This window comes from Cucurbita pepo, chromosome LG17 (assembly GCF_002806865.2).
Source record: "Cucurbita pepo subsp. pepo cultivar mu-cu-16 chromosome LG17, ASM280686v2, whole genome shotgun sequence".
NCBI lineage: Eukaryota > Viridiplantae > Streptophyta > Magnoliopsida > Cucurbitales > Cucurbitaceae > Cucurbita > Cucurbita pepo.
This window is the reverse complement of record NC_036654.1, coordinates 3,488,996-3,512,912: the sequence shown is the minus strand read 5'-3', so window position 1 is coordinate 3,512,912 and position 23,917 is coordinate 3,488,996. Positions and strand designations below refer to the sequence as shown.

Sequence of the window (23,917 nt, the reverse complement as noted above, 5' to 3'; positions counted from 1 at the left end):
ATATATATATATATATATATATATATATATATATATTTCTAGGACAAATATATAAATATATACCCTTAATAAATAATAAATAATCAACTCGAAATTAATCCGAAAAATATATATATATATATATATATATATATATATATATATATATTTCTAAGACAAATATATAAATATATACCCTTAATAAATAATAAATAATCAACTCGAAATTAATCTAACTCAAACCGAAAATAATATATATATATATATATATATATCCTTAATAAATAATAAATAATAAGAATAATAAAAGACCGCTTCCGTAAATTTCGAGCCGTGGAATTAAGCAATGTTTTGAGCGCGTTTGACTATGACGGCTTGACTCATAGCTATGTGCTTAAATTATGCTTTAAAATCATAATATTTTTTTAAAAAATAAATAAATAATAACAGCCGTAATAGAAATAATAATAATTAAGATAACGACAGCCTCCGCCAATTCCGAAAACGAGAGCCGCGTCATTAAGCAATGTTTTTAGCGCGTCTGACCTCCACGGCTTGACCCATGGGCCATGCCCATGTGCTAATTATACTTTAAATTTCAGGGCAAATTACTATAATATATACTTTTAATTTTATTACAATTTAACTATAAAAATTAATTTTCGAATATCGAATCATAGGTTATAAGTATTTTTTAATTTAACCTAAAGTATAAATTTATCTAATTAATACAATTTGGCTGTTGTTGGAGAATTATTATTTTTTAAAAAAATTAAGCATTATTAATTAATTATGACTTAATTTGTTGATGCTTTATTGTAGAATAATATGATTAATTATGGTGAAATATAAATTAAATACGTGTTGTACTAGTTGTTATCCAATGAGAATACGTTTAGATGTAAGAATATCTTGAAAGGTAAGATTAGGGTAGTTGTTTGGCTTACTCTTAAACTAAACATTATTGTAAATTACGTTAAGGAATGATTCCTTTGTGTTTTTGTTATCATACAAATGTTTGTTAATTATAACATAACCTAACAAAATACTTAATCGAGAATCTTGAAAATCACCGTGTAACGTGAAATTGTAATACTCTAAGTTCATCGCTAGCAGATATTGTCTGTTTTGACACATTATTTAAAATGTGAAATTTTCTTCTCTAACCGATATGGGATCTCACAATCTACCTCCTTATGGGGAAACCATGTGTCTGGTTTTGATACCATTTATAACAGCTCAACCCACCACTAGCAAATGTTGTTCGTTTTGGCTCGTTGCGTATCATTGTTAGTCTCATGATTTTAAAACGTGAAAATCTCTTCTCCAACCGATGTGGGATCTCACAATTCATCCCCCTTGGGGGCTAGTGTCTTCGACACACCGACCCATGTCTGGTTAATCCCCTTGGGGGTCAACGTCCTCGACGCACTGCCTCGTGTCTGGTTCTGATACCATTTGTAATAGCTTTAGCCCACTGTTTGTAGATATTGTCCACTTGGGCCCGTTGCGTATTACCGTCCGTCTCACAATTTTAAAATGAATATGTTAAAAGGGTTTCCACACTCTCGTAAGGAATGTTTCATTCCCCTCTCCAACCAATGTGAAATCTCAGTGTTTGAAAAGAAGGATGAACGAGATATAGCTTAATTAAGTTTTTTGGATCGTTTATTAGCTTAAAACGTACAAGGAACAATCTTAAGAATAAAATATCAAACCCGAGCTCTATATCCAACCAAACTTTTTAAAAGTACCCACTCTTTAGCAACATCGAAATTAGATTTTGAATAATTGTTTAAAAATGAAGACATGTGGTATGTTACCATTTCTATGAGTTGATATCTAATGTTACGTTGGCGATATACCACATTAAGAATAAGAGATACAACTATCTCAAGGTAACACGACCCTGTCAACCGTTCGATTCATACTCGAAAAGAATTCATTGGTCCGCTCCTGCTGACGAACATTCTTAGCGGTCCTCGAGAGTTTACACATCATAGATCGAATCGAACGGCTAATAAATGATTGATTTTGGTTAGGGTAAGGGTTTTAGATAATGGAAAGTGGGTCACATGACATCTTGCATTTACAACTCGCTTTTGGTTATAAATACTCGCACGCAAGCAAGAAATGAAACGCAAAAGCGATTTCATAATACGGCACGACCATAAAAGCAAGCTCAAGCACAAGCCCAAAGCTAAGAAAGAGAAAAAGGCCATCATCATCCTTTCTGTAAAGGGGGAAAAAGCCGAACGAATCCGAGTTCACCGGTGAAAATGGAGGGAGACGGCAACGCGTCGCCGCCGTTCTGGCTTCAATCCTCTAACTCTTTTCAGCAAGTTCACTACAATCGCCGTCGTCGCCTCAGCCGCGCATCGTCGTTCCTCCTCAACTCCAGCGCTTTTCTCATTGTTTTGTTAGTAATAGTTCTCTGTTTCGTCTTGATTGTGATTCCTAAATGTGTACAGTTCGCTTCTAAATTGATTCGGCCTCAATCGGTCAAGAAGAGCTGGGATTCGCTCAATTTGGTTCTTGTTCTGTTTGCCATTGTTTGTGGATTTCTGAGTAGAAACACGGGTGATGATAATAGAGGATTTGAAGATCGGAGCGTTTCTTCCAGGCGGAGACTGAAGTCAAACCCTACGACTCCGCGCCAATGGGATGGATATTCCGATCATCGGCCGAATCAGTACACCGTGAATCGGATGAGGAGTAGTAGTTCGTATCCGGATCTACGTCTGCAGGAGTCTTCATTAGATGCCGGTGATGAACGGTGGCGATTTTACGACGATACTCATGTGCGTAATCATCGGTTTGCGTCTTCCGATCAGCTTCATCGCCGTCATCAAGCTCGGCCGGAGCTTGAACGCGAAGATTCTAGTGCCAAAAGTACAGGTTTCGACAGATCTGAGGTTCGCGAAGATGCATATTCACAACCGGCGATACCTTCGCCGCCGCGGGTGCCTCCCCCGCGATCTCCATCACCACCTCCTACGCTTCAGACTCCCGCTAGCACGACTCCTAAAGTGGTTAAACGAAGGCCAAAGAGAACGCATAACGTCCATAGCCATACGCCCGATGGAGCAATCGATCAACAGCAGAAGAATGACGATTCGGACGTCGCCGATTTTCAACGGATTCACCTTCCACCCCTCTCCCCGCCGTCGTTCTATCAGGAATCGGAGCAGAAGAGCGGCAAAAACGAGAAGAAGAGAGGTGGCGCTCCAAAAGAAATTTGGTCCGCTCTGAGGAGGAGGAAGAAAAAGCAAAGACAGAAGAGCGTCGAAAGCTTTGAGGCTATCGCCACTCTACGCGCTTCAACATCATCATCATTACCACTACCGTCACCCCCGCCGCCTCCGCCGCTCCCACCACCAGTTCTACAAAATCTATTTCCTTCCAAGAAAGGAAAAGCCAAAAAAGTACAGTCCGAACCTCCACCAACAATCGTCACCTCAGAACCTAAACCAGAGATCCAACATCAAAATCACCTCCTCAAACCTAACGATCCTCCAATGGAGCTTGAGAGACTAAGCAGCTTAAACGATGAAGAATACAATACGCGCATTGGCTGTGATTCGCCATTCCATCTGATTCCTCCGCCACCACCGCCACCGCCACCGCCGCTGTTCAGAATGCACGGAGACTTCGACAGTGCAGGAAGCAACAGCAGTACACCGAGAGCCATCTCGCCGGAAATTTACGAGTGTGAAGGCGATGGTCCACCGGAAGCCGGTAAAATGAAGGTCAAGCAAGTTTCAACAACTCCGATATTCTGTTCAAGCCCGGATGTTAACAGTAAAGCCGATAATTTCATTGCAAGGTTCAAAGCCGATTTGAAGTTGCAGAAGATGAATTCCATCAAGGAGAGATCGGCGAGGAAGCGATCTAACCTAGGCCGAACAGCAGGCCCAGGCCCAAAATAAATCAAGATAAGGCCCAGCCCATATTATTTCTTTTCAATAATTAAAAAAAAAAAAAAAATCAATTCTTTTGTTTGTTGTTGTTTTAGAATATTATGACATGATGATAGGACACGTAGAAACATAGATTTATATATATTTTGAGATATTCATGAATTATTTTATTTTATTTTAATATTTTCTCAAATAATTTGCCAGGTATGAATATTAAATAAATATATGTATTAATTTATATGACATGGAATTAGAAAGAGACATTGTTTGAATTCCATCAATCATATTTTGAATTATTGATGTCCTTAGTGGATTCTTCTCTAAAAACAAACATTTTAATTGAATTTTAGGAACTTTTTTTTAATTATTTTAGTTCGTAAGTGTCATGTGACAACATGTTGTTATTAAACGCGGAGAAAGAAAGAGATCGTGATCACAGTTCCCACCTAACTCGGTGTTTCACCCCTAGTTATTTAATAAATGGGTTATATCATTATATATTGGATCTGCGAATAATTGAGTTAACGTAGACTTATTGTCAACAAATTTACAGTATGTTTCTATTAACTATTTGGGCATTGACTCGGGAAGAATCAATTTCAAGCTTATTGATAATTCATGATCAACTTCGTTTCGTAATATGATAATGAATACTATATTATTATCATAGTCAAAATGTAGGTGCAGTTGGCCACCAACAAAGCAACGCAGTGACAAATCATTAGCCACACCGAGTCATTTGTCTGTTCTCATAGTTTTGTTTTGGGCTTTTCAGTAGGGTCTCGTACCAATAAAGATAGTATTATTTGATTATAAATTTAGGATCACTATCTAAATTAGCTGACTTTCATCCAACAAGAATATATACGTCGAGATATTTCTTTACCCTCAATAATTGGACTATAAGGTGGCTCATTTTTGCGGTCATTTTGTTTTAATTAATATCATCGATGGATCTAACGTTGAATTGGAACTTGATGAGCAAATTTAGGCTCGTACAAAAAATAATTAGTAACTTCGTTCTAGGCCAACCAAGTAGTTGCATTTTTATTTATTAGATCTTAGGTTAGATCCGGGTATAGTTTTAATCTTTTCTTTGAATTATATATATTCCGTTGATTGTTTTTCGTGTTTAAGGCTTTTAATGCAAATATTTAAGTCTATGACATTGTTTGATGAATTAGTTTAAATGAACATTTTTGCATAAATTGAATATAATAACAAATTTACACAAAGTTTGAAAGGAATAACTCGATATTTGACGAGAGGGCCGGTTGGGATTTATGCTCTAAAGCCTCGTAATTAATTATTTGGTTTTTAACCATAATTTTTATTATTTTATTTGTAATTTAATTGCTAACGATGGTACGAAAATCCAAGGTTATTAATGTAATCTTAACAGTATGTAGTTGACATACAAAAGATTATGTTCAAGTAATAGCCTAAAGAGTCTATAGTATATGGATAAGGTTGGATGCGTTATCCTGGTAACACTATTGATACGACCCACTTTGTAATCGTTATAAATGATTTGATCCAAATCGTTCATGTGGAGACATGTAAGTGAGGTATCATATACAATGAGTTTGTATAAGACTAAACCAAAAGATTAGAGAAAAAAAACATGTAGAAGTTTCCTTACTCACTTAGGGCGGTGTAATTGCCGGAATTGTCTCAGAACACCAATTATTAGAAGTGGACATCCCTTGTCGATCTCTTCACGAAGGGGGATTGGAAACTAAGCTCTCCATAGAAAGAGGCCTTGTACGAGAAAGAGTTAGAAACCGAAATGGGTCAACCACATCCTTCGCGTAAGACCGAAAGAGTGAAATCAAGCTATATCTTATCCTCTTTACCTATTGTAATCTGAACGTACATGGTTTCATCCCCGGTTTTCCAGTTCTAGTAGCTCTCTCTTCATTCGTAACATAACCCCATGGATTTTGAAGCACTCCACCACGAATAAGACCTAATCTTTTTTCTGACTTGCCTTTTCGATCATGATGTGAAAGTTCCTTAAAAATCCGTTAATTGAGAAGATTAATATTTCACATGATGATCATATGCGATTCGGTCTTAATCCTGAGTGAGTTATGAACTCCTGCTTGTGAAGGTTTGTCCCGGATTAAATATGCCTACATTTTGGGGAATTGAACAATGGGACCCACCTTCTCATTGGCACGAGGGGAACTTAGTTTATGATTGGATCATGCACAAATTGTTCATTAGAAAATTAGTGGTACTCAAGGTGAAAGATATAATTACAGGGGTAAAACGGACTTTTGACCCAGCTGTAATTATGAACAACTCGTGAATGATCGACTTGCTTGTAATTATTATATCAATAGACATAACTTGTCCTACCGTGCATAAGAATGCAACTCTAGGTATACAGTGGAGTGACCTGTGAATGAAAATTGATTAATTAAAGAGTTTAATTAATTAATCTTGAAGTTTTGCAAGCTACGANATAATTAAAGGACAATTGATGTATGCAAAATAAGGCGGCAAAAAACGTACAAGAATGAACAACAACAACCAAACCCATTGACTTGGACAGCATATTATATATTTACACGTGGCATTTTAAATATATGTTATTCATTATAATATATTATTGACGATTACGTTACCCTACGACATATTAGTAAGTTCGATTCAAATTAAAATTTTGGTTTAAATACTGGAACACGGATTTTAAGCTTTTGATCTGATCTTGTAGCTGAAACATGTTTTGTGTCACTTGAATTATGCTCGTGTTTGAAAAACTCGGTCAAATTCGTATATGAGTTTTATTATTATTTCTAATCAGATGCCTACTATGGTAAAAAAATTTATTGCCTGTTTTGCCGTCTCGTGATGTTTTTCAACTGAAACATCGATAGTTTGACCTTAGAGATGTCTTACAGAGCGGGGACAGAGACAGAGAGGTCTTTTCCTTTCTTGTCTCTGTCAGGACCTCTCTCATTTTCCATTTAAACGAGGATTTTCTGTTGGGATAAAATTTGGTTGGTGAATTTCATGAGCCTATGCCACAGAGGATAAAAACTCAAAAAAACCGGTTCCGATGGATAGGGTTTACACGTCACCTGTTGGTTTAAACGACCCGCCGCTTAGCAGCCCAACATAGGTGGAAACCCTAACAAAGCAAAGCTNGGTAGAGTTCTTACTCTCGTATTTATTGTTTTTCTTTTAATTCTTAATAAAATCCAAACGGTTCCAATGCTTTCGTTACGTGGATGGAAAGTTCATTCCTTCATAACCAATGTAGTTTAAATCTTGAATCACCGATGAACATTCAAACAAATTTAATACAGTTCCCTATTATGATGTCATGCCATGGTCCCATAGCTATTTCAAATTTGGAGATGTTTGTCGTGATTGTCGTGGATGATTCCCGAAGCATATCTCAAAGTTGTCGTGGAGATGTTGCTATTGAGGCTTTAGTAATAACAAACAACGTGTGACTCACTCCCAATAATCCTCAACAATCATCTCTTCGAACAAAGTTCGAGCTTATGGAGCTCTCGAATAGCCTCCCCTTTTGACTACACCTTCGAGGACCATAATTTCTTTGTTCAACATTTGAGGATTTTATCGACATGACTAAGTTTACGGCATGACTCTGATACCATATTAGGAGTCACGACTCCCCACAATGGTATGATATTGTCCACTTTGACTCTAAGCTCTCATGGCTTTGCTTTGGACTTTCTCAAAACGGCTCGTACCAATGGAGATAGTATTCCTCACTTATAAACTCATGATCTACCACTAAATTAACCAATATGAGACTCACTCCCAATAATCCTCAACAACTTGCTCTAACTCAGCGAACAAGTCAGCCGTGAGAAATTCAGACTTCACAGACAATGTCAACGTATAATCGAACCTCGAGTCACGTTTGTCAGAAATGTTTTAGAAAACGTGAGCGAGAAAATACATTTGAAAACAATTTGAAAGAACAACGTTATATGGTTATAAGCAAAGAAAGAACACCACACATCTTAAATATCATATAATTCATAGTATGAAAAATTGACAACTAATCGCATCCCCTAATACATTTTAGGACATTTTAGCCCTGACGGGTGTAGACATAATTTTAGTGACCGGTCATACACTCCTGTATCAACACAACATGAAATAGTAAATATCTATCTAAGATAAAAGCATGTAAAATGGGTTTGAAATGGGCATGCGATCAAGGACAACACGTCTTAGACAAGCATACCCGAGACATCCAACATGCAGCCATAGACAATAGGCTTTAAACAAGCATGACCGTGACATCGTGCGTTGCAAGCTTTTCATTGCAGATCCATTTTATGTTAATTAATTTATTTGTTGGGATGAAGATGAGACTTGTAGAGTTGAATATATTCCTGTCTGATAATTAAAGGACAATTGATGTATGCAAAATAAGGCGGCAAAAAACGTACAAGAATGAACAACAACAACCAAACCCATTGACTTGGACAGCATATTATATATTTACACGTGGCATTTTAAATATATGTTATTCATTATAATATATTATTGACGATTACGTTACCCTACGACATATTAGTAAGTTCGATTCAAATTAAAATTTTGGTTTAAATACTGGAACACGGATTTTAAGCTTTTGATCTGATCTTGTAGCTGAAACATGTTTTGTGTCACTTGAATTATGCTCGTGTTTGAAAAACTCGGTCAAATTCGTATATGAGTTTTATTATTATTTCTAATCAGATGCCTACTATGGTAAAAAAATTTATTGCCTGTTTTGCCGTCTCGTGATGTTTTTCAACTGAAACATCGATAGTTTGACCTTAGAGATGTCTTACAGAGCGGGGACAGAGACAGAGAGGTCTTTTCCTTTCTTGTCTCTGTCAGGACCTCTCTCATTTTCCATTTAAACGAGGATTTTCTGTTGGGATAAAATTTGGTTGGTGAATTTCATGAGCCTATGCCACAGAGGATAAAAACTCAAAAAAACCGGTTCCGATGGATAGGGTTTACACGTCACCTGTTGGTTTAAACGACCCGCCGCTTAGCAGCCCAACATAGGTGGAAACCCTAACAAAGCAAAGCTATCCATATTTTCTAATCGGAAACCGCCACGTGTCGGTCTTATTTTACCCTCTTATTTATATTTCCTTCACACCTCCTTCCTGTCTCACCCGGTTCCCCTTCTCCTCCTACCTCTCCTACCGCCATTAACACCCAAATCGGAGCCCCAAATTTCCTTCTTCTTCTCGTTCCATCTCCAATCCACTGGTTTTTCAAGAATTTTCTCCGGTGAATGTTGTCGTTTCACCTGGAAATGGTGGATCAATACGTCGTTGAATGTGTTCCATCGAAGACCTGGTTCCACAAGAGGAAAAAACTTTTGAATTGAATAATTCGAGATCGGTCTCTTCTGTGAAATTTGTATATTAATCCAAAATTTTGTACAGTCTTGCCTCGTTTTTCGTCATATGTTTTCTTTGCATCGATTCGGTTGTAGACGGAAGAAGTGGCGGCGGAGATTTGAGCTTTGAAGATTGAAGTTGATTCTGAATCATTTGATANTCTTCTGTGAAAGATTGTAGAAAGTGGCGAAGATGAATTTGGGAGCGGCGGAGGAAGAATCGCCGCAGGAGATTCATATCCCTGCCGAAATCGATTGGCAAATGCTTGATAAATCTAAATTCTTCTTTCTCGGTGCAGCGTTGTTTTCAGGCGTTTCGGCGTCTCTTTACCCTATGGTGGTGTTGAAAACTCGTCAACAGGTTGCTTATTCGGAGCTTCCGTGCTTCAGAACTGCATTTTCTCTCGTCCGCCATGAAGGTTTTCGTGCTCTGTACAGAGGATTTGGAACTTCTCTGATGGGGACTATCCCTGCTAGGGCTCTGTACATGGGAGCCCTAGAGTGTACAAAGAGCTATGTCGGAACCGCCACTGTTAGAATGGGATTTCCAGAGGCTACTGCCGCTACAATTGCTAATGCAGCCGCTGGATTGAGTGCTGCAATGGCCGCTCAACTCGTATGGACTCCCGTTGATGTAGTGAGTCAAAGACTGATGGTTCAAAGTAGCTCCTCCATTCATTACATCAATGGAATCGATGCGTTTCGAAAGATCCTCAACGCTGACGGTCTCCGAGGCCTCTACCGAGGCTTCGGGATATCGATTATGACATACGCGCCATCGAATGCGATGTGGTGGGCTTCTTATTATGTAGCACAGCGGCTGATTTGGGGAGGAATTGGATGCTATCAAGCTAAGAAGGTTGTTGGTGAAGGCAATGACAATGGGGCTAATGTTTACAGGCCAGATTCCAAGACTGTGATGGCAGTACAGGGTGGGAGCGCAGCGATGGCGGGCAGTATCTCGGCTTTGATAACAATGCCTCTTGATACAATCAAGACAAGATTGCAGGTTTTGGATGGGGATGAGAATGGAAGAAGAGGGCCAACAATTGGTCAGACCTTGAGAAATTTAGTAAGGGAAGGCGGGTGGGCGGCGTGTTATCGAGGTTTGGCGCCCCGGTGCGCGTCGATGTCGATGTCTGCAACGACAATGATCACCACATATGAACTTCTCAAACGGCTATCAACCAAGAATCCAGAGGGTTTAATAAGCTAAACAGATGATTCTAAATGCTGAAGATTGTCATTTTCTCAAACTGTTTCTGATCATTCCATTTGGGATTTCGTTTTTTTTTTTTCTTTTTTACAATCACTCTGCCTTGTTCATATAGTGCAAGGCTTCTCAATGTTCATATCTTAAATGTATATTAACTTTGGTTTAGTGTTGGGAATGGGTGTGACATATGATATGATATCGTGAATTGTTCTTGGACTACATTTTAGGGGTATTTAAAAAACTAATCGAAAAAACTGATCATTCTAATCCAACCTATACCGAAGTGGGTTGTCGTGACCTAAGAATTTGGTTTTTCTACTTTTACTCTCCCGACTTGGAGGCTACTAAGAGGCTACTAAGAGGGAATTCACTCCCGATTTGGAGGCTTCTAAGAGGGAATTCACTCACTCCCGACTTGGAGGCTTCTAAGAGGGAATTCACTCACTCCCGACTTGGAGGCTTCTAAGAAGGAATTCCGAAAATTATTAAGTAACAACGAATCTACTTTTTCTTGATATGAATTCTCCTAAATTGAAAATTTATAATTAGTTTTACAATATAATTTTTTTCTTATAACACAATCATACCTACTATATTCAATTTTGTAATTTTTTTCAATTATTTATTTTTCAAATAATCTTTAAAATAATTAAATCTTTAGCTATTTAGAAGATAATTTTGAATTGAAAACATATATTGAAACTGAATTGAAAATCTTAATTAAATATTTAAAAATAAATAAATAAAAATTCTACAACTAACATACTTTTAACCACTTTAACCAACCCAATCCAGAAGAATTAAAAGATTATTCTTGTGAAAGTCAAAAAAATATAAACAATAATTACAAGATTCCACATAGAATTAAGTCATAACGCCCAGATATAAGACATTCATGCCATAAATAGCTGGGCCAACCCTATACATCAAAAATTATAATGGTAGTGGGACCCTTGGTTTCTAATCCCTAATTTCAAATCCAAACTAACTATAACAAAATAAATACTAATTATAAGATTTATTTATTGAAAAACAATGGAGGGACTAAAATGATATTTCACATAAATCTCATAATTGGAATCTAACAGGCAAACAGAACAGAGCATCTCTTACTTAACTAAAATCAAAAGGTTAACATGGTTCATTCTTGAGAGCTTTCAAGGTTATAAAAGAGGCAATCTTATATTATATAGACTACCCATCATCTAGACTTTACATATAAGAAACAAGGGAAGGCACTGAGAGTTACCCAAAACTGGATACCTGAAGTAGTCTAAAGCAAAGCACTTACCTTGTCGCTGATTCCATTAACCAAAAGGAAGATGAAAATAACACCACAGTTTTGCATTTGGTCTGCCTGCCTGCCTGTCTTAAACGCGGCCTCTCTTGTGGCTGCAGGATGGGCATTTGTATTGCTTGATGTGCTCTGCTTTGGCAGGAGTTATTCTCACGCATTTCCCATGGAACCACTTCTCGCAGATATCACAGCAAATCCAAAATTCATCTGATGCATAATTCTCACCACATGCCCCACACAACGTGTCTCCGTGCTCGTCTTCGTCTTCTTGATACAAGGCCTCTACCTCTTCCCTTGCCTGCGGTTGCCTTGAATACATTCCATGGATTTCAGCTTCCCTCTGAAAATAGTTGAAAGATTAGGATGAAGTAAATAATCCATGTAATTTATGCTGTAAAATTATATCAGACCAACAAGCAGCAACAATAAGTCTTGGGGTATCGATTTCGTTCTCGTGTAGGAGGAGAGGAAATAACCGAGTCTGACTGAGTCATACGGTACAGAAGAGATCAAAATAAATTCATTTCTAGCAATACAGATTATAAATCATGACATGAACTGGCAGGATTCGCGGGCGAAGCTGGAAGCTGCTGCGCAACCTCTGGAGCTACTATCTTAGCCGTGGGATCAGCCTTGCCTAAGGCGGGTGCATGGAAGGGTGAAGGCGAAACTCGAAAGGAATTTACTTCTTTTTCTATTTCCTTTTTCATTTGAATTTCCAAATCTCAAGTAGGTAAACCAACCCCGAAGAATTGGAGATTGTCCACCAGAACTATAAACATTATTATAGCTAGGACAGGCATAGTTAAACAAGCCCATATAAGATAATTGTCCCAGCTACATTCTTTTTCTATATGTAGAGGCAGGGGAAACACCTAAGCTACATTGTTTGTTACAACTACGAGTTCGAAACAATAGTAATCGGAATAGCGTAGAACAAATAAAATCAGTCAACCAACTACAAAACTGAAGATCTATCAGCATACCGTTTTAAAGTTGGACTTGGATCTGCTACCATTAGCACTCGACGACTTTTCCTTGGCTGGTTTCTTTGCAACACCAGTGACTACTTCAAATACAGTTGGCAAATCGTTTATCATATTAAAAAGCCGCCTCCTGCATCAAAAAACAAGGCAAACCATTTTATAGCAAGACCAACAATCATGATTGTTGAAATAACTCCAATGAGAACACTAAATTCAAAATGAAAATACCTATCAGCTTTATCAAATCCAAATCTCGCACCAAAATAGTAGGCAACAGAGAGCAACCAAGAATCGCTATGGACAGCAACCAAAGCCAACCAATCCCTTTCTTGCATACCATCTCTTGCAAAATTAATACCCAATGCTGGCTCTGGGAGTTCTGGAGGTACTTCTTCAGCAGGTAAATTAACTTCCCATACTTCATTTGGAAAACCATACAAGCATAGATTTTCCTTCTCTGTAGTCACCAAAAAACTGTTATAAATAGCTAAGGGATCGCTAAACTAAAGACTACGAATATGAAATCGAAAATTGGGATGGTAGCACACAGAATTGCGTGGATGGGGGTGGAGTCAAAAGTTCATATTCCAGATAACAAGGAGAGCCCCATACACAATGAATTCGTGTCTTAAAAGATAAGATGTAAACAGAGATAACTAAAAGCATGTACCAGGATCACATTGTTGATAAAACTCTTCAACATCTGCAATGATAAAACTGAGAAGAATTAGACATTTGAAACTCGCAAATGAAGCCAAAAGCCAAGGTCCAAACAACCAACCGCTCCTAACTCTCAATGAAAGTTCCAGAAATAAAGAATCCAGCCGTTTACATTCTACATTTATCTAATACTTCATCCAAACACAAAATTCTTCAATTGAAATAAAAATCTTTAACAAACTATACAAGATCATGAACTTTTAGGTTTTGCATCGACTCGCAAAAAGTATCAGATATGATCAAGAAATTAGTTGCATAAACTTAAAAAATGCAGGCAAAGGAAGAGAGCTCTCTCTGGCTACAATAGGAATACTCCGTCGCTCTCTTATGTCTCACCGTATGCAGACGGCCATGCATGTACACAAATCGACAAGAAGAATTCGATCCACATTCAGGAACAAAATTCATCATGCAATTTCAACGCTTATACAGTGGAAAACTAGAGTGAGATTCATAATTGCACGGCCACACTCAAGTAAGCCAAGAACAGCATTAGAAAACACATTTTCTCTTATCCTAATTACTCCTCATTCGCAAAGCACTTCCGTTTTCTCTCTCAAAAAAGAAAAACCAAACGGCAACATCACGAACAAAAACGCCAAAATCAACCAAAAAAACAACGAAAAGTAAACCAATTCATTCCAAAATGGAGGAAGAAGGACATAAAATACGTACTAAAGCCATGAAAACAGCAAAAACATACAACGAATTTCCATCGCGCCTGGTTTTATCCTTGTCCGAATACGAGTCAACAAGAAAAGGAAAGAGGAATACCTACGGTGAGGGCTTTGATGACGCCACTTCTTCGGCCTCTAAAATCACTGAAAACATCTTCGACTGAACGATTATGCACTGCGCCTCCTCCATCCATTGCCGTTTCTTCTTGGTCGTTCTTGCACCTTCTCGAGACGAAATTGAGTCAAAAAGGAAAATAAAAACTGGAGATTACCAAAACGGAGAGACAGAGAGACAGAGAATCAATTAGCGAAGATTGAATATATGGCACCGATCGTGAAACGGGAAATTTGAATTTGATGAAGGGAATAGTCGGATTATTGAGATCTCTGTCCATTACCGTATTTAGGATCTAATGCCTTGTAATAAAATAATTAATTTTTTTATTTTATTTTATTCAACTTATAATATTATTTTTTTCCCTTAATGGTAGAATCTAATAATTAAAATAAAATAATTTGATGGTGGCATTAACATGAAACATTTAAAATTATATTAAATTAATTGAAATGAAAGCCTAATTTTTTTTTTTTTTTTTAAATCCTTTAGTTTTATATTATTTTTCACCAAATTTAAAAATTCAATTGTTGTAATAACTAATAATTAATCTCTCGATATTTTTATTTTAAAGGGACGGAATTTATTCTAAATAAGTTATATGATTTTTATTTATTGTTGTAATTTAAATTTAAATTCAATATTTAACTAATATTAAAATAAATAAATTAAAATCCTAGTAATTTTTTTGCTCTAAAATTTTTACAATTAAATATTTTATTTCAAAAATATTTCAAGAAAGTTTTTAAAATATCCTTCAACCTCCAAACTTGTTCCACAAATATTCTTGAGTTTTCAAAAAAAAAATTAAAAACTCCCCCATAAAATTTAAGAAGAAAATAGTCTATAAAATGTAGATCGTCGTTACTTCCGCATATTACGGGTAACGTAGGAGACATCTCTATTTTTTCCCTCGGGAATCTTTAGAATTACCCATGTTTAGCTTTCAATTTGCCTCTGACTATCAAATGAAATGTGAATAACCCGTCCTCCGCTCTTTAAAATAAGGGATGCTTTTGGTTCTGTCCGTGCTTGAAACAATTTAGTCTCTCCATATTACTATATTTCTAGAGTCAATAACTTTATATGAGGTACTACTGAACTCAATCACTTGCTGCCGTTGTTCTTCAGTTTTCTGTTGAGGTCTATCCTGTGGAGGTACATCATTCTCTTTGTGCTTCAGGACCCATGGTAACAACAAAGAGTGCTAAACTATTAGGAGTCGAAACTACGACGGTTAAGAAGTTGCATCCTTCCAAATAGGAACTTGCTAATCCATGGGTATACCATGAAGTTACAAACGTTGTACCTGCAAACCAACCTTCTACGGCAAAATAGGCACAAGGAAAGAGCAATAGACCGGACCAACCTACAAAAACGTTACAAAGGTTGTACCTGTAAACCAACCTTCTACGGCAAAATAGGCACAAGGAAAGAGCAGTAGACCGGACCAACCTACAAAAACGAAACGATCCCTCCGTAACCCATCATCCATAATATCGAATAAATCATTTTCATCTTTGGTAAATTTACGAGAGCATGAATTTTTTTTTTTCTGATGACAAGGCATATTTGATTATTATACTTATAATATGATTAATAAATAAGAACTATAGGAACAAGATGGGAGGATGAATTTGTATTTATACATCAAGAGATGATCATTCTAATGTGTACCCTAATGATTATGTAAAGCAAAAACAATGGTGAAAATTGTTCAACCAGTTCCAACCAGTTCAACCAGTTCTAATTGAAAATTACAAGAGATTTCTGAAAATGATCTTTGGACAACCAAATTAAAATGTGGTTTTCCCATACTCCTAAAATTACCATAGTTGAAATGGATTCAGTTTCGATGAATTTTGCTAATCATATCTGAACAACATGGATCATAATCAACAACTACCAACTAACATCGATCTCATCACAGAGGCAATTTGATCTTTTCTGACCATTTAAAGATATCAGAATAGACTCGATCGCCTCCCAAATCTTCCCCTTGTGCACCCGCTGCTATTCGAATTATATCTTCGATCAATGCAAAGTTCCCCATTATATCGACGTGAGCACCGCTCTGTGTTCCTCGTCCTTCTAGCAAGTTTGATGGGGGAGAGTGATTGTATTCTCTAACGTAAGTTCGGATTCCTGAAGGATTAAATCTGGTTTTCCCACGCCAGCCTTTTGCACACATGTAGCCAGCACTTAGAACAGGTACAGTTTCGTCTCCATCGACCGTGTAGACTCCGTCCTTCAGACAGCCATCTTCATCACCATCATTAGCTGCAGTATCAATCTGAAATGGAATGTAACATTCAGCTGCAGGAGATAGCTTGTAAACATAAGCTCTTTCGGTCGGAATTCCAACTCCATACAAAGAAAAGATCTCCATGTCCGGAGCATTTGGCAATCTGCAGAGAAGTTTGATGTTGTACAAAGTTCAATAAACCAAAAGATTGGACAAGGATTCTCATATCGTTCTCAAAGGAATTCAGAGTTCACTGAGATCAAATAGCACAAAAAGAGAGGAAAAGTGCAAGTCTTAGCCAATTCAAGAGGTTCAAGAGGCAAGTCTCTACCAAAATACTCAAAGGGGGCTGCCTATTGCCCCTACATACATAATATAAGATTGTTGAACGTGGCCATAACGACGAAGTGGCTCCCAAAAAAACTACTAGATACAGATTTCATATTTATGTCCTCTAATAACCAGCTAAAACAATTTTTAGATACATTTCAATTAACTCGCATACATCTAATAATTTTTTCCCTCGTCCCCACTTATTCACCCGTCTTGTTTCTAGCGTTAGTTGTTGTTATAATACCTATATGTATATATATATATACGTAAAATCAAGAAGGATAAGATTATCACCTTGTCTCCAAGGGGTTTGACCAATACTTGTATTGGTTGTATTTCGGATCATCCAAGTTGTCAGCAATCCCATAAGAGAAATGGGCACTCCCACGTTCCATTGTATGTGGGGCAACATAATGAAGTAAATCTATGATCGATCCAGCAGTATAAACTTTGTAATCTGAGATAGCTCTGATACCCTCAATTCCCATGTCATGGTATTCAGTCCAAACGTCTTTGCACGTAGCATTTGCAATATTGTGACCCTTGATAGCATCCTACACCATTATAAGACATGAAACATAAGACTTCCTCCAAGAAAATCATCCAGATGACTGCAAGTTTTTCCATAAAAGAATCGAGAAAATGAAGAGATCGACGATTTATCCATCAGTGAAGTTTTTCCAGAGCTAAATCAATTGTAGGTTACTTAAAAAAATTAAATTCAAGTTTGAGCCTCGACATATTTGAAGCACAACTTTTTATGAAATGTTTACCTGATGGACTTAGTGCTGATAACCTATTAACTCATTAGAAGCCAACCCCTCACCATAGGGCAATTATTTGCCTGAAATCTAATCACCTAACTACTTATTTATGCTTCGAGACAAGACTGATTAATTAAATTAAAAATCATTATACTAAGGAGAAGAGCCTTACCAAAAACTCAATCCTCTCAATCTCAGATGAATCTGCTTCAGCTATGTCTTTCCCAAAAGATATAATTCTTCCATAGTGAACTTTCTTTGAAGAAGGAACAGTATCTCCATCACCGTCATAACCTCCATTACGTGTATCATTGTTTTTTAGCCTTCTTCTGCTGGGAACATGGCCATCTTCAGGTGACCAATCAAGGGCACCCCATATAACATCCCCTCCTTTTGGTATCATTGACATGGTCGAATCCCAGGTACGAGTCATCTTCATTACATGCTGCAATGTTTGAATGCGAAATAGATCGTTGTCCAAGAAGACTGGTGCAATAGCCCTGCATTATGTGAAGCAAGAGACATGAACTCTTTCAGTCAACAAAAACCTCAGGATTTAATGCTTGCAGATTCTTAATCAAACAACTTATTTTACATAGCAACCTTGTGGCTAGAAAAAGAAATACTCCAAAATGTGCCTTATAGAATTCAAAAAATTAATGGTTTTTAAGTGACTTGAAATTAATCCAAGCACACTAGGAGAAATCTACAAGTTAAGAATTAGAGCCTTATAACTATTGGCATAGACTAAGGTGACCTGACATTACTACACAACTTGCTAGAGCCTAGACGATTGGTGACATAAAGGTAGGTATATCGATAACTCGAGTTACTATCATCCTAGACAACTTCCAGACTTAAGAATTCAAGGACAAACTTCAAGTGCCTGCTGTAAAAATAGTCATCAGACTGGATACAGGATTTTCTTTCCTAACCATGGAAACACACACAGACATACACACAACAGGGAATTAAGTGATAGAGACCTGGCAACTGCAATATCCTTAGCTTCAGCAGAGAAAAGCCCAGCAACAGCTTTGGGAACACCTAGAAATGGTCCACCAATATTTATAACTGCTTTTATATGCTTAGCGCACCAGTCTGGTCCTCCCCCTCCACCCATTGGTGCCGGTGCTTCAACCCACTTCATAAAGTGCAGGAAGTATAAAACGCCCATCGAATGCGGAATTATCACTGCCTTCTTCCCGCCATTTGTGGCAACCATCAGCTCTATGTTACTTTTTATTCTGCTGAGGGTTTGATCTCTAACCTTTAACATTTGAGAATTAAAATAATCAACAAACAATTACAAACGGTAAGTATTGATGAAAATGGAGCAACATAGCTGAAAATTATGATATTTTTATTAACTAGAAAATTGTGTTCCACTCCTCCAAATGATTACCTCTGTGTTCTGATATGAAATTCTCCAGTCATATGCAGCCATATACATAGTTTTTTCCTCGTAACCAATACGAGCCAAGTTAGCAATCAGGACTGCCCACACAAAATAACCAGGAGCAAAATAGTCGGCAGCAACAAGCCCACTGACAGGCCTGACCCTAACTCCTGGAGGATCTAATCCAGTTTCATTATCCAATGACATATGCTCTACCCAGCACGAAGGTCTACATGGGAAAACGGTTCAACAAGCATAACAAATTTGGTCATGTAAAACCAACCAAGAGTTTCTTTGAATATGCACAGCATCAAACAGTCCATTAGCAAATATTACTATTCAGAAGAATTCTTATAAGAATCAACCAAACAATCAGAAGAATTCTTATAAGAATCAACCATACAACACCAACAAATTCAGAGAAGATCAAAAATCCAATAGACACCAATGAACTTGCAACCTCATACAATTTAGCTGCGAAATATCACTCTCTGGTTCATGTAGACCATTAACTAAAACCCAACAATTATACCAAGAAACATAAAATGTTAAACCATCCAAATGTACAGGGGAGCATATATTATCAAATACCTTTTATAAACTTCACCGAATGTGCCGCCCCAGAGACGCTTCCTGAACAAACCCTCCGCGCATTCATGGCCTTCCCAAAGTTCAAGCCCACCAGTGACGATTCCCGGCACAAACACCACTGGATGATTCACCTTCAACCCCTCTTTCTTCAATTTGACACCCGGCGGATCGGGCAATGGCCCTGTGATTGCCTCCGTCACATACTGAGGTAAAGATGCCGGCATCGCATTGTAAAGGAACAACAATAGCCACCATGTCGTACAGACGCACCCAACAAACCAGCAACAATTATCAACACACGACCACCTTTTCTTTGCCTTAACTTCCTTTACTTGTCCGCTAACCTTCTCCTTCTTATCGTCATCTCCATCCTTCTGAATATTGGTATCTTTTTCCACTGCCTTTCTCCGACGTAGCAAAGACATATTTCGAAGTACTCAATCAAGAATCTCTAACTAAAATTTCATAAATTAACTATTCTGCAGCACAGCTTCATTCTCAAGTTTATATACCGCAATTCCAATCGAAATTCTCTCTAACTTGAACGAAACAAACTAATTTAGGGAACGAAACCCCAACAATCCAATTCGTGTATGTATCAAAATTCTAATGTAGTGAAGAATAAATCAAATCTGTCTCCCAACACGTGAAAGTTACATTTCTCGGCGGACAAACAACGCCAATTCCAAGCTAAGAAAAAAAATACCTAAAAAGCTATTTTTAAAGGCAAAAACGCATTTCAAGAGATAAAGAACCAAAAAGACTGCCCTCGAATGTAAATGGAAACTTTATCGTCAGTTCGTGCAGTTACAAACAGAAGCTTGAGCTTATCGATCAATGGCGAGTCGGATCGGGAGGAGCAGCCGACTGCTCTCAGCAAGATAGCAAAATTATGGCGCAGAAACGAAACTAGGCTCTACGTGCGTGCTATTGCTTTCAGATTTTGACTCAACCGGTTTAGATAAAATGCAATTTAAAGAAATTGGATATTCAATTTATTGCGTGGCGGAATTTCATTGGTTCAGGGTTTTGGGCATCTCTGTATTCTTCGTCCATTGAACTGAATTGAGTGACGTGATTGTGGAGGACCGTTCTTTTCCGTGTGCGCCACCGCAGTGGATTCTAATTTCTGTGTCCCTGGACCCCAGCACGTGAAACATGTGTGCTACGTCGTCGTTTTTACATTATTAAGAAATAAATCATCGAAAATATTTTTATTAAGAAAAAAGAAAAAAAAATGTTAAACTTGATGAGGTAATATTAATCATTTTCATAACTTAATAATAATAAAATAATTATTAAGTAATTTTTTCTAAATAAATACAAAATACTTTATCATATATTTCAGTTGGGTTTAAACAATTATTACTCTTAAAATATATATTTTTATTTATGATACAATTATTTATATATATATATATATATATATATATATATATATATATATATATATATATATTTGCTTCTTTTTTTTATGATAATATATTTTATTATTTATTATCCAACTAACCTTTTAAAGTAGTTTTTATCTATTTATTTCTAATTAAATGATTGAAAACTAATATTTTACTTGTATTAAAAATAAAATTTTAAATAAATTATCTGAATAATCCGACATCAACTCAAAAAATTTATGGTATATTAAATTTGGTTCATTATTTGAATTTAAAAAAAATTACCATCCGAACAATTGAATTAAATTTTAAAATGTTTCAATTTATTAAACCTACCGTAAAAACATTTTTACCGACTTTCAAATAAATCTATAATTTAAATTAATTCGATAATATATTTTTATTATTGTTATTATTTTTTTATAAAAGGCGAAAGTATTAATATTTTGACTATTTTTTTTTATACTAAAGGTACAAGTATTAGTATTTCATATAATTCACTAATTATTATTTTAATGGATGACGTAGCTTTCTTAATTAATTTTGTACCAATATTTTTAAAGGTCAAAGTATTAATATTTCATATAATTCACAAACTAATTATTCTACTTTTGTCCTTGTTTTTTTTTTAATGGTACTAATAATTATTATTCATGAAAAAAAAAAAAGAAAAAAAAAACGTGCCCTGTTTAATTTTTAATTTTTATGCTTTAATAAATCTTTAATTATTGGTGGTTGTTTATTTGAAGTTAATTTCTATTTTAATATTTAATTTTAAAAAAATTATTTAACCAAAATTAAGGAATTTTATTTATTTATGGAGGCTAAATTTAAATATTTAAAATTACATTAATTAAACCAAAGTATTTCAATATATATAAAGAGAGAGAATTGGGCCGGCCATTGTATTATTAACGTTTGGGCCGCACCGTTTCAATTGGGCTTCGAGAGAAGGTTCAGTTCGGTGATGATCATTTTTGTAACATTATTTATTTATTTATTTAAAAGCCAAAAAAAATAATATTTAAAAGTTTGGAGATAATCTATGATGTGTCGATAGACGATATTCATCAACATAGTAATAACTTTATAAATATTTTATAAATATAGTATTAATAATAAGGTTATTTTTTTATTTTTTAATATTAATAAAAGCTATATTTGAGACAATATTAAAAATTTAAAAGTATTTTTTAAATAAATTATTTCTTTTTTTCAATAAATTTTAAAGATATTTGTTTATTTTATGATATTTTATTAATTGGCAAGGGATTCCCAAAATAGGGAAGTTGTGATAAATAAAAATGATAAATAATAATTTATATACATATATTTATTTATATATATAAATGCATGTGATTGATGCGGCTGTCACCTTAAAAGCAAAGCATTAATTTTTACCAAAAAAAATATTAATTTAATTACCCTGCCAACTCGACTTACTATTTTAACCATTTTTCCAGATGGGAAAGAATTCTATTTTGTTAATTAATTAATTAATTTTGTTTATTTATTTATTTTATTTTATTAATATATTTTTATATATAATATTAATTTTGGTAAGAGTTAAATATTTATAGAAGGAAATGAAAATCTGATTAAATAAATTAGGAGTTCACTAATCATAATATGGATTTAATAAAGCTTATTTTATATCGTAGTATATAAAAAAAAAAACCTCAAATAATAATGAAAATAATTGAAATTTAGGTTATCTCGAACAACCCTGGCAAAAATATTTTCATTTGAAAAAATCTCTTGCATCGCGTAGGCCAAGCTACGTGTGCTCGAGCCTTTGGCCTCGATTCAAGAAGAAAGTATTAGAAAACAGGTAGAGAGATTTTGTAAGAGAGTTTTGAAAGCAAGATTTGAGAAATTGGAAAATGTGTTATATGGGGATGTAAGCAAAAAGGTAACAAGAACGGCTTACTTCATATAACTATCGGGTAGGAAGAAGTTGACAACTAGTCATATCCGCTTATAGTACATTTTGGGGCATTTTAGCTCTTGCAGGTGTAGACACGATTTAGGTGAACGGTCATACATCCTCGTACTGGTCCAATATGGAATGGTAAAGACCTATCTAAGAAGAAAGCATGTAAAAGGGGTTTGGAACGGGCATGTAATCATGGGCAACACAGACAAGTGTGGAAACCTTTCCCTAACAGAAGTGTCTTAAAGCGTTAAGGGGAAGTCTAAAAGGGAAAGCCCAAAGAGTACAATATCTGCTAGTGGTGGTTCTGGACCATTACAAATGGTATTAGAGTCAGGCATCGAGTGATGTGCCAGTGAGGAGGTTGTTCCCTGAAGGGGGTGGATTTGGTGAGGGTCCCACGTCGATGAGAGAAAGGAACAAGTGCTAGCAAGGACGCTGGGCCCTAAAGGGGGCTGAATTATGATATCCCACATCGGTTGGGGAGAAGAACAAAACACCTTATTTTTAAAGCCTTAAGGAGAATCTCAAAATAAAAAACCCAAAGAGGATAATATCTACTAGCGGTGGGTCTGCCCTGAAGGGGGGTGGATTGTGATATCCCACATCGGTTGAGGAGAAGAACGAAACACCCGAAATACCCGATTTCTAAAGGTTTGAAGTGAAGTCTGAAAGGGAAAACCCAAAGAGAATAACATCTGACCGTGGATCTGCCCGGGGGTGGATTGTGATAAATAAGTAATGGTTTGAAGTGAAGTCTGAGAGGGAAAACCCAAAGAGAATAACATCTGACCGTGGATCTGCCCGAGGGTGGATTGTGATAAATAAGTAATTGTAACGACCCAAATCCACCGCTAGCAGATATTGTCCTCTTTGGGCTTTCCCTTTCGGGCTTCCCCTCAAGGCTTTAAAACGCGTCTGCTAGGGGAAGGTTTCCACACCCTTATAAAGTG

At 36.2% G+C, this 23,917-nt stretch overlaps 4 protein-coding genes across 4 annotated transcripts; 2 read left to right on the top strand and 2 right to left on the bottom strand.

The window, feature by feature from the left end:
- Positions 1 to 2,258: 2,258 nt before the first annotated feature.
- On the top strand, positions 2,259 to 3,908 carry LOC111778751 (serine/arginine repetitive matrix protein 1-like). The gene has a single exon (XM_023658724.1). It carries the CDS (start codon positions 2,259 to 2,261, stop codon positions 3,906 to 3,908), a length of 1,650 nt encoding a protein of 549 aa, XP_023514492.1.
- Positions 3,909 to 9,461: 5,553 nt separating this feature from the next.
- LOC111779400 (solute carrier family 25 member 44-like) lies at positions 9,462 to 10,729 on the top strand. The gene has a single exon (XM_023659570.1). The coding sequence runs from the start codon at positions 9,488 to 9,490 to the stop codon at positions 10,508 to 10,510; it is 1,023 nt and encodes a 340-aa protein (XP_023515338.1). The 5' UTR covers positions 9,462 to 9,487; the 3' UTR covers positions 10,511 to 10,729.
- An 872-nt stretch (positions 10,730 to 11,601) lies between these two features.
- On the bottom strand, positions 11,602 to 14,586 carry LOC111778525 (PHD finger protein ALFIN-LIKE 3-like). The gene is made up of 5 exons (XM_023658416.1): positions 14,288 to 14,586; positions 13,464 to 13,496; positions 13,022 to 13,250; positions 12,794 to 12,923; positions 11,602 to 12,147 (listed from the first exon to the last, which is right to left on the bottom strand). The coding sequence occupies exons 1-5, from the start codon at positions 14,382 to 14,384 to the stop codon at positions 11,881 to 11,883; spliced, it is 756 nt and encodes a 251-aa protein (XP_023514184.1). The 5' UTR covers positions 14,385 to 14,586; the 3' UTR covers positions 11,602 to 11,880.
- A 1,345-nt stretch (positions 14,587 to 15,931) lies between these two features.
- Positions 15,932 to 20,062, bottom strand: LOC111778524 (phospholipid:diacylglycerol acyltransferase 1-like). The gene is made up of 6 exons (XM_023658415.1): positions 19,638 to 20,062; positions 19,053 to 19,275; positions 18,634 to 18,917; positions 17,820 to 18,147; positions 17,178 to 17,437; positions 15,932 to 16,713 (listed from the first exon to the last, which is right to left on the bottom strand). The coding sequence occupies exons 1-6, from the start codon at positions 20,060 to 20,062 to the stop codon at positions 16,230 to 16,232; spliced, it is 2,004 nt and encodes a 667-aa protein (XP_023514183.1). The 3' UTR covers positions 15,932 to 16,229.
- Between the last annotated feature and the right edge of the window lie 3,855 nt (positions 20,063 to 23,917).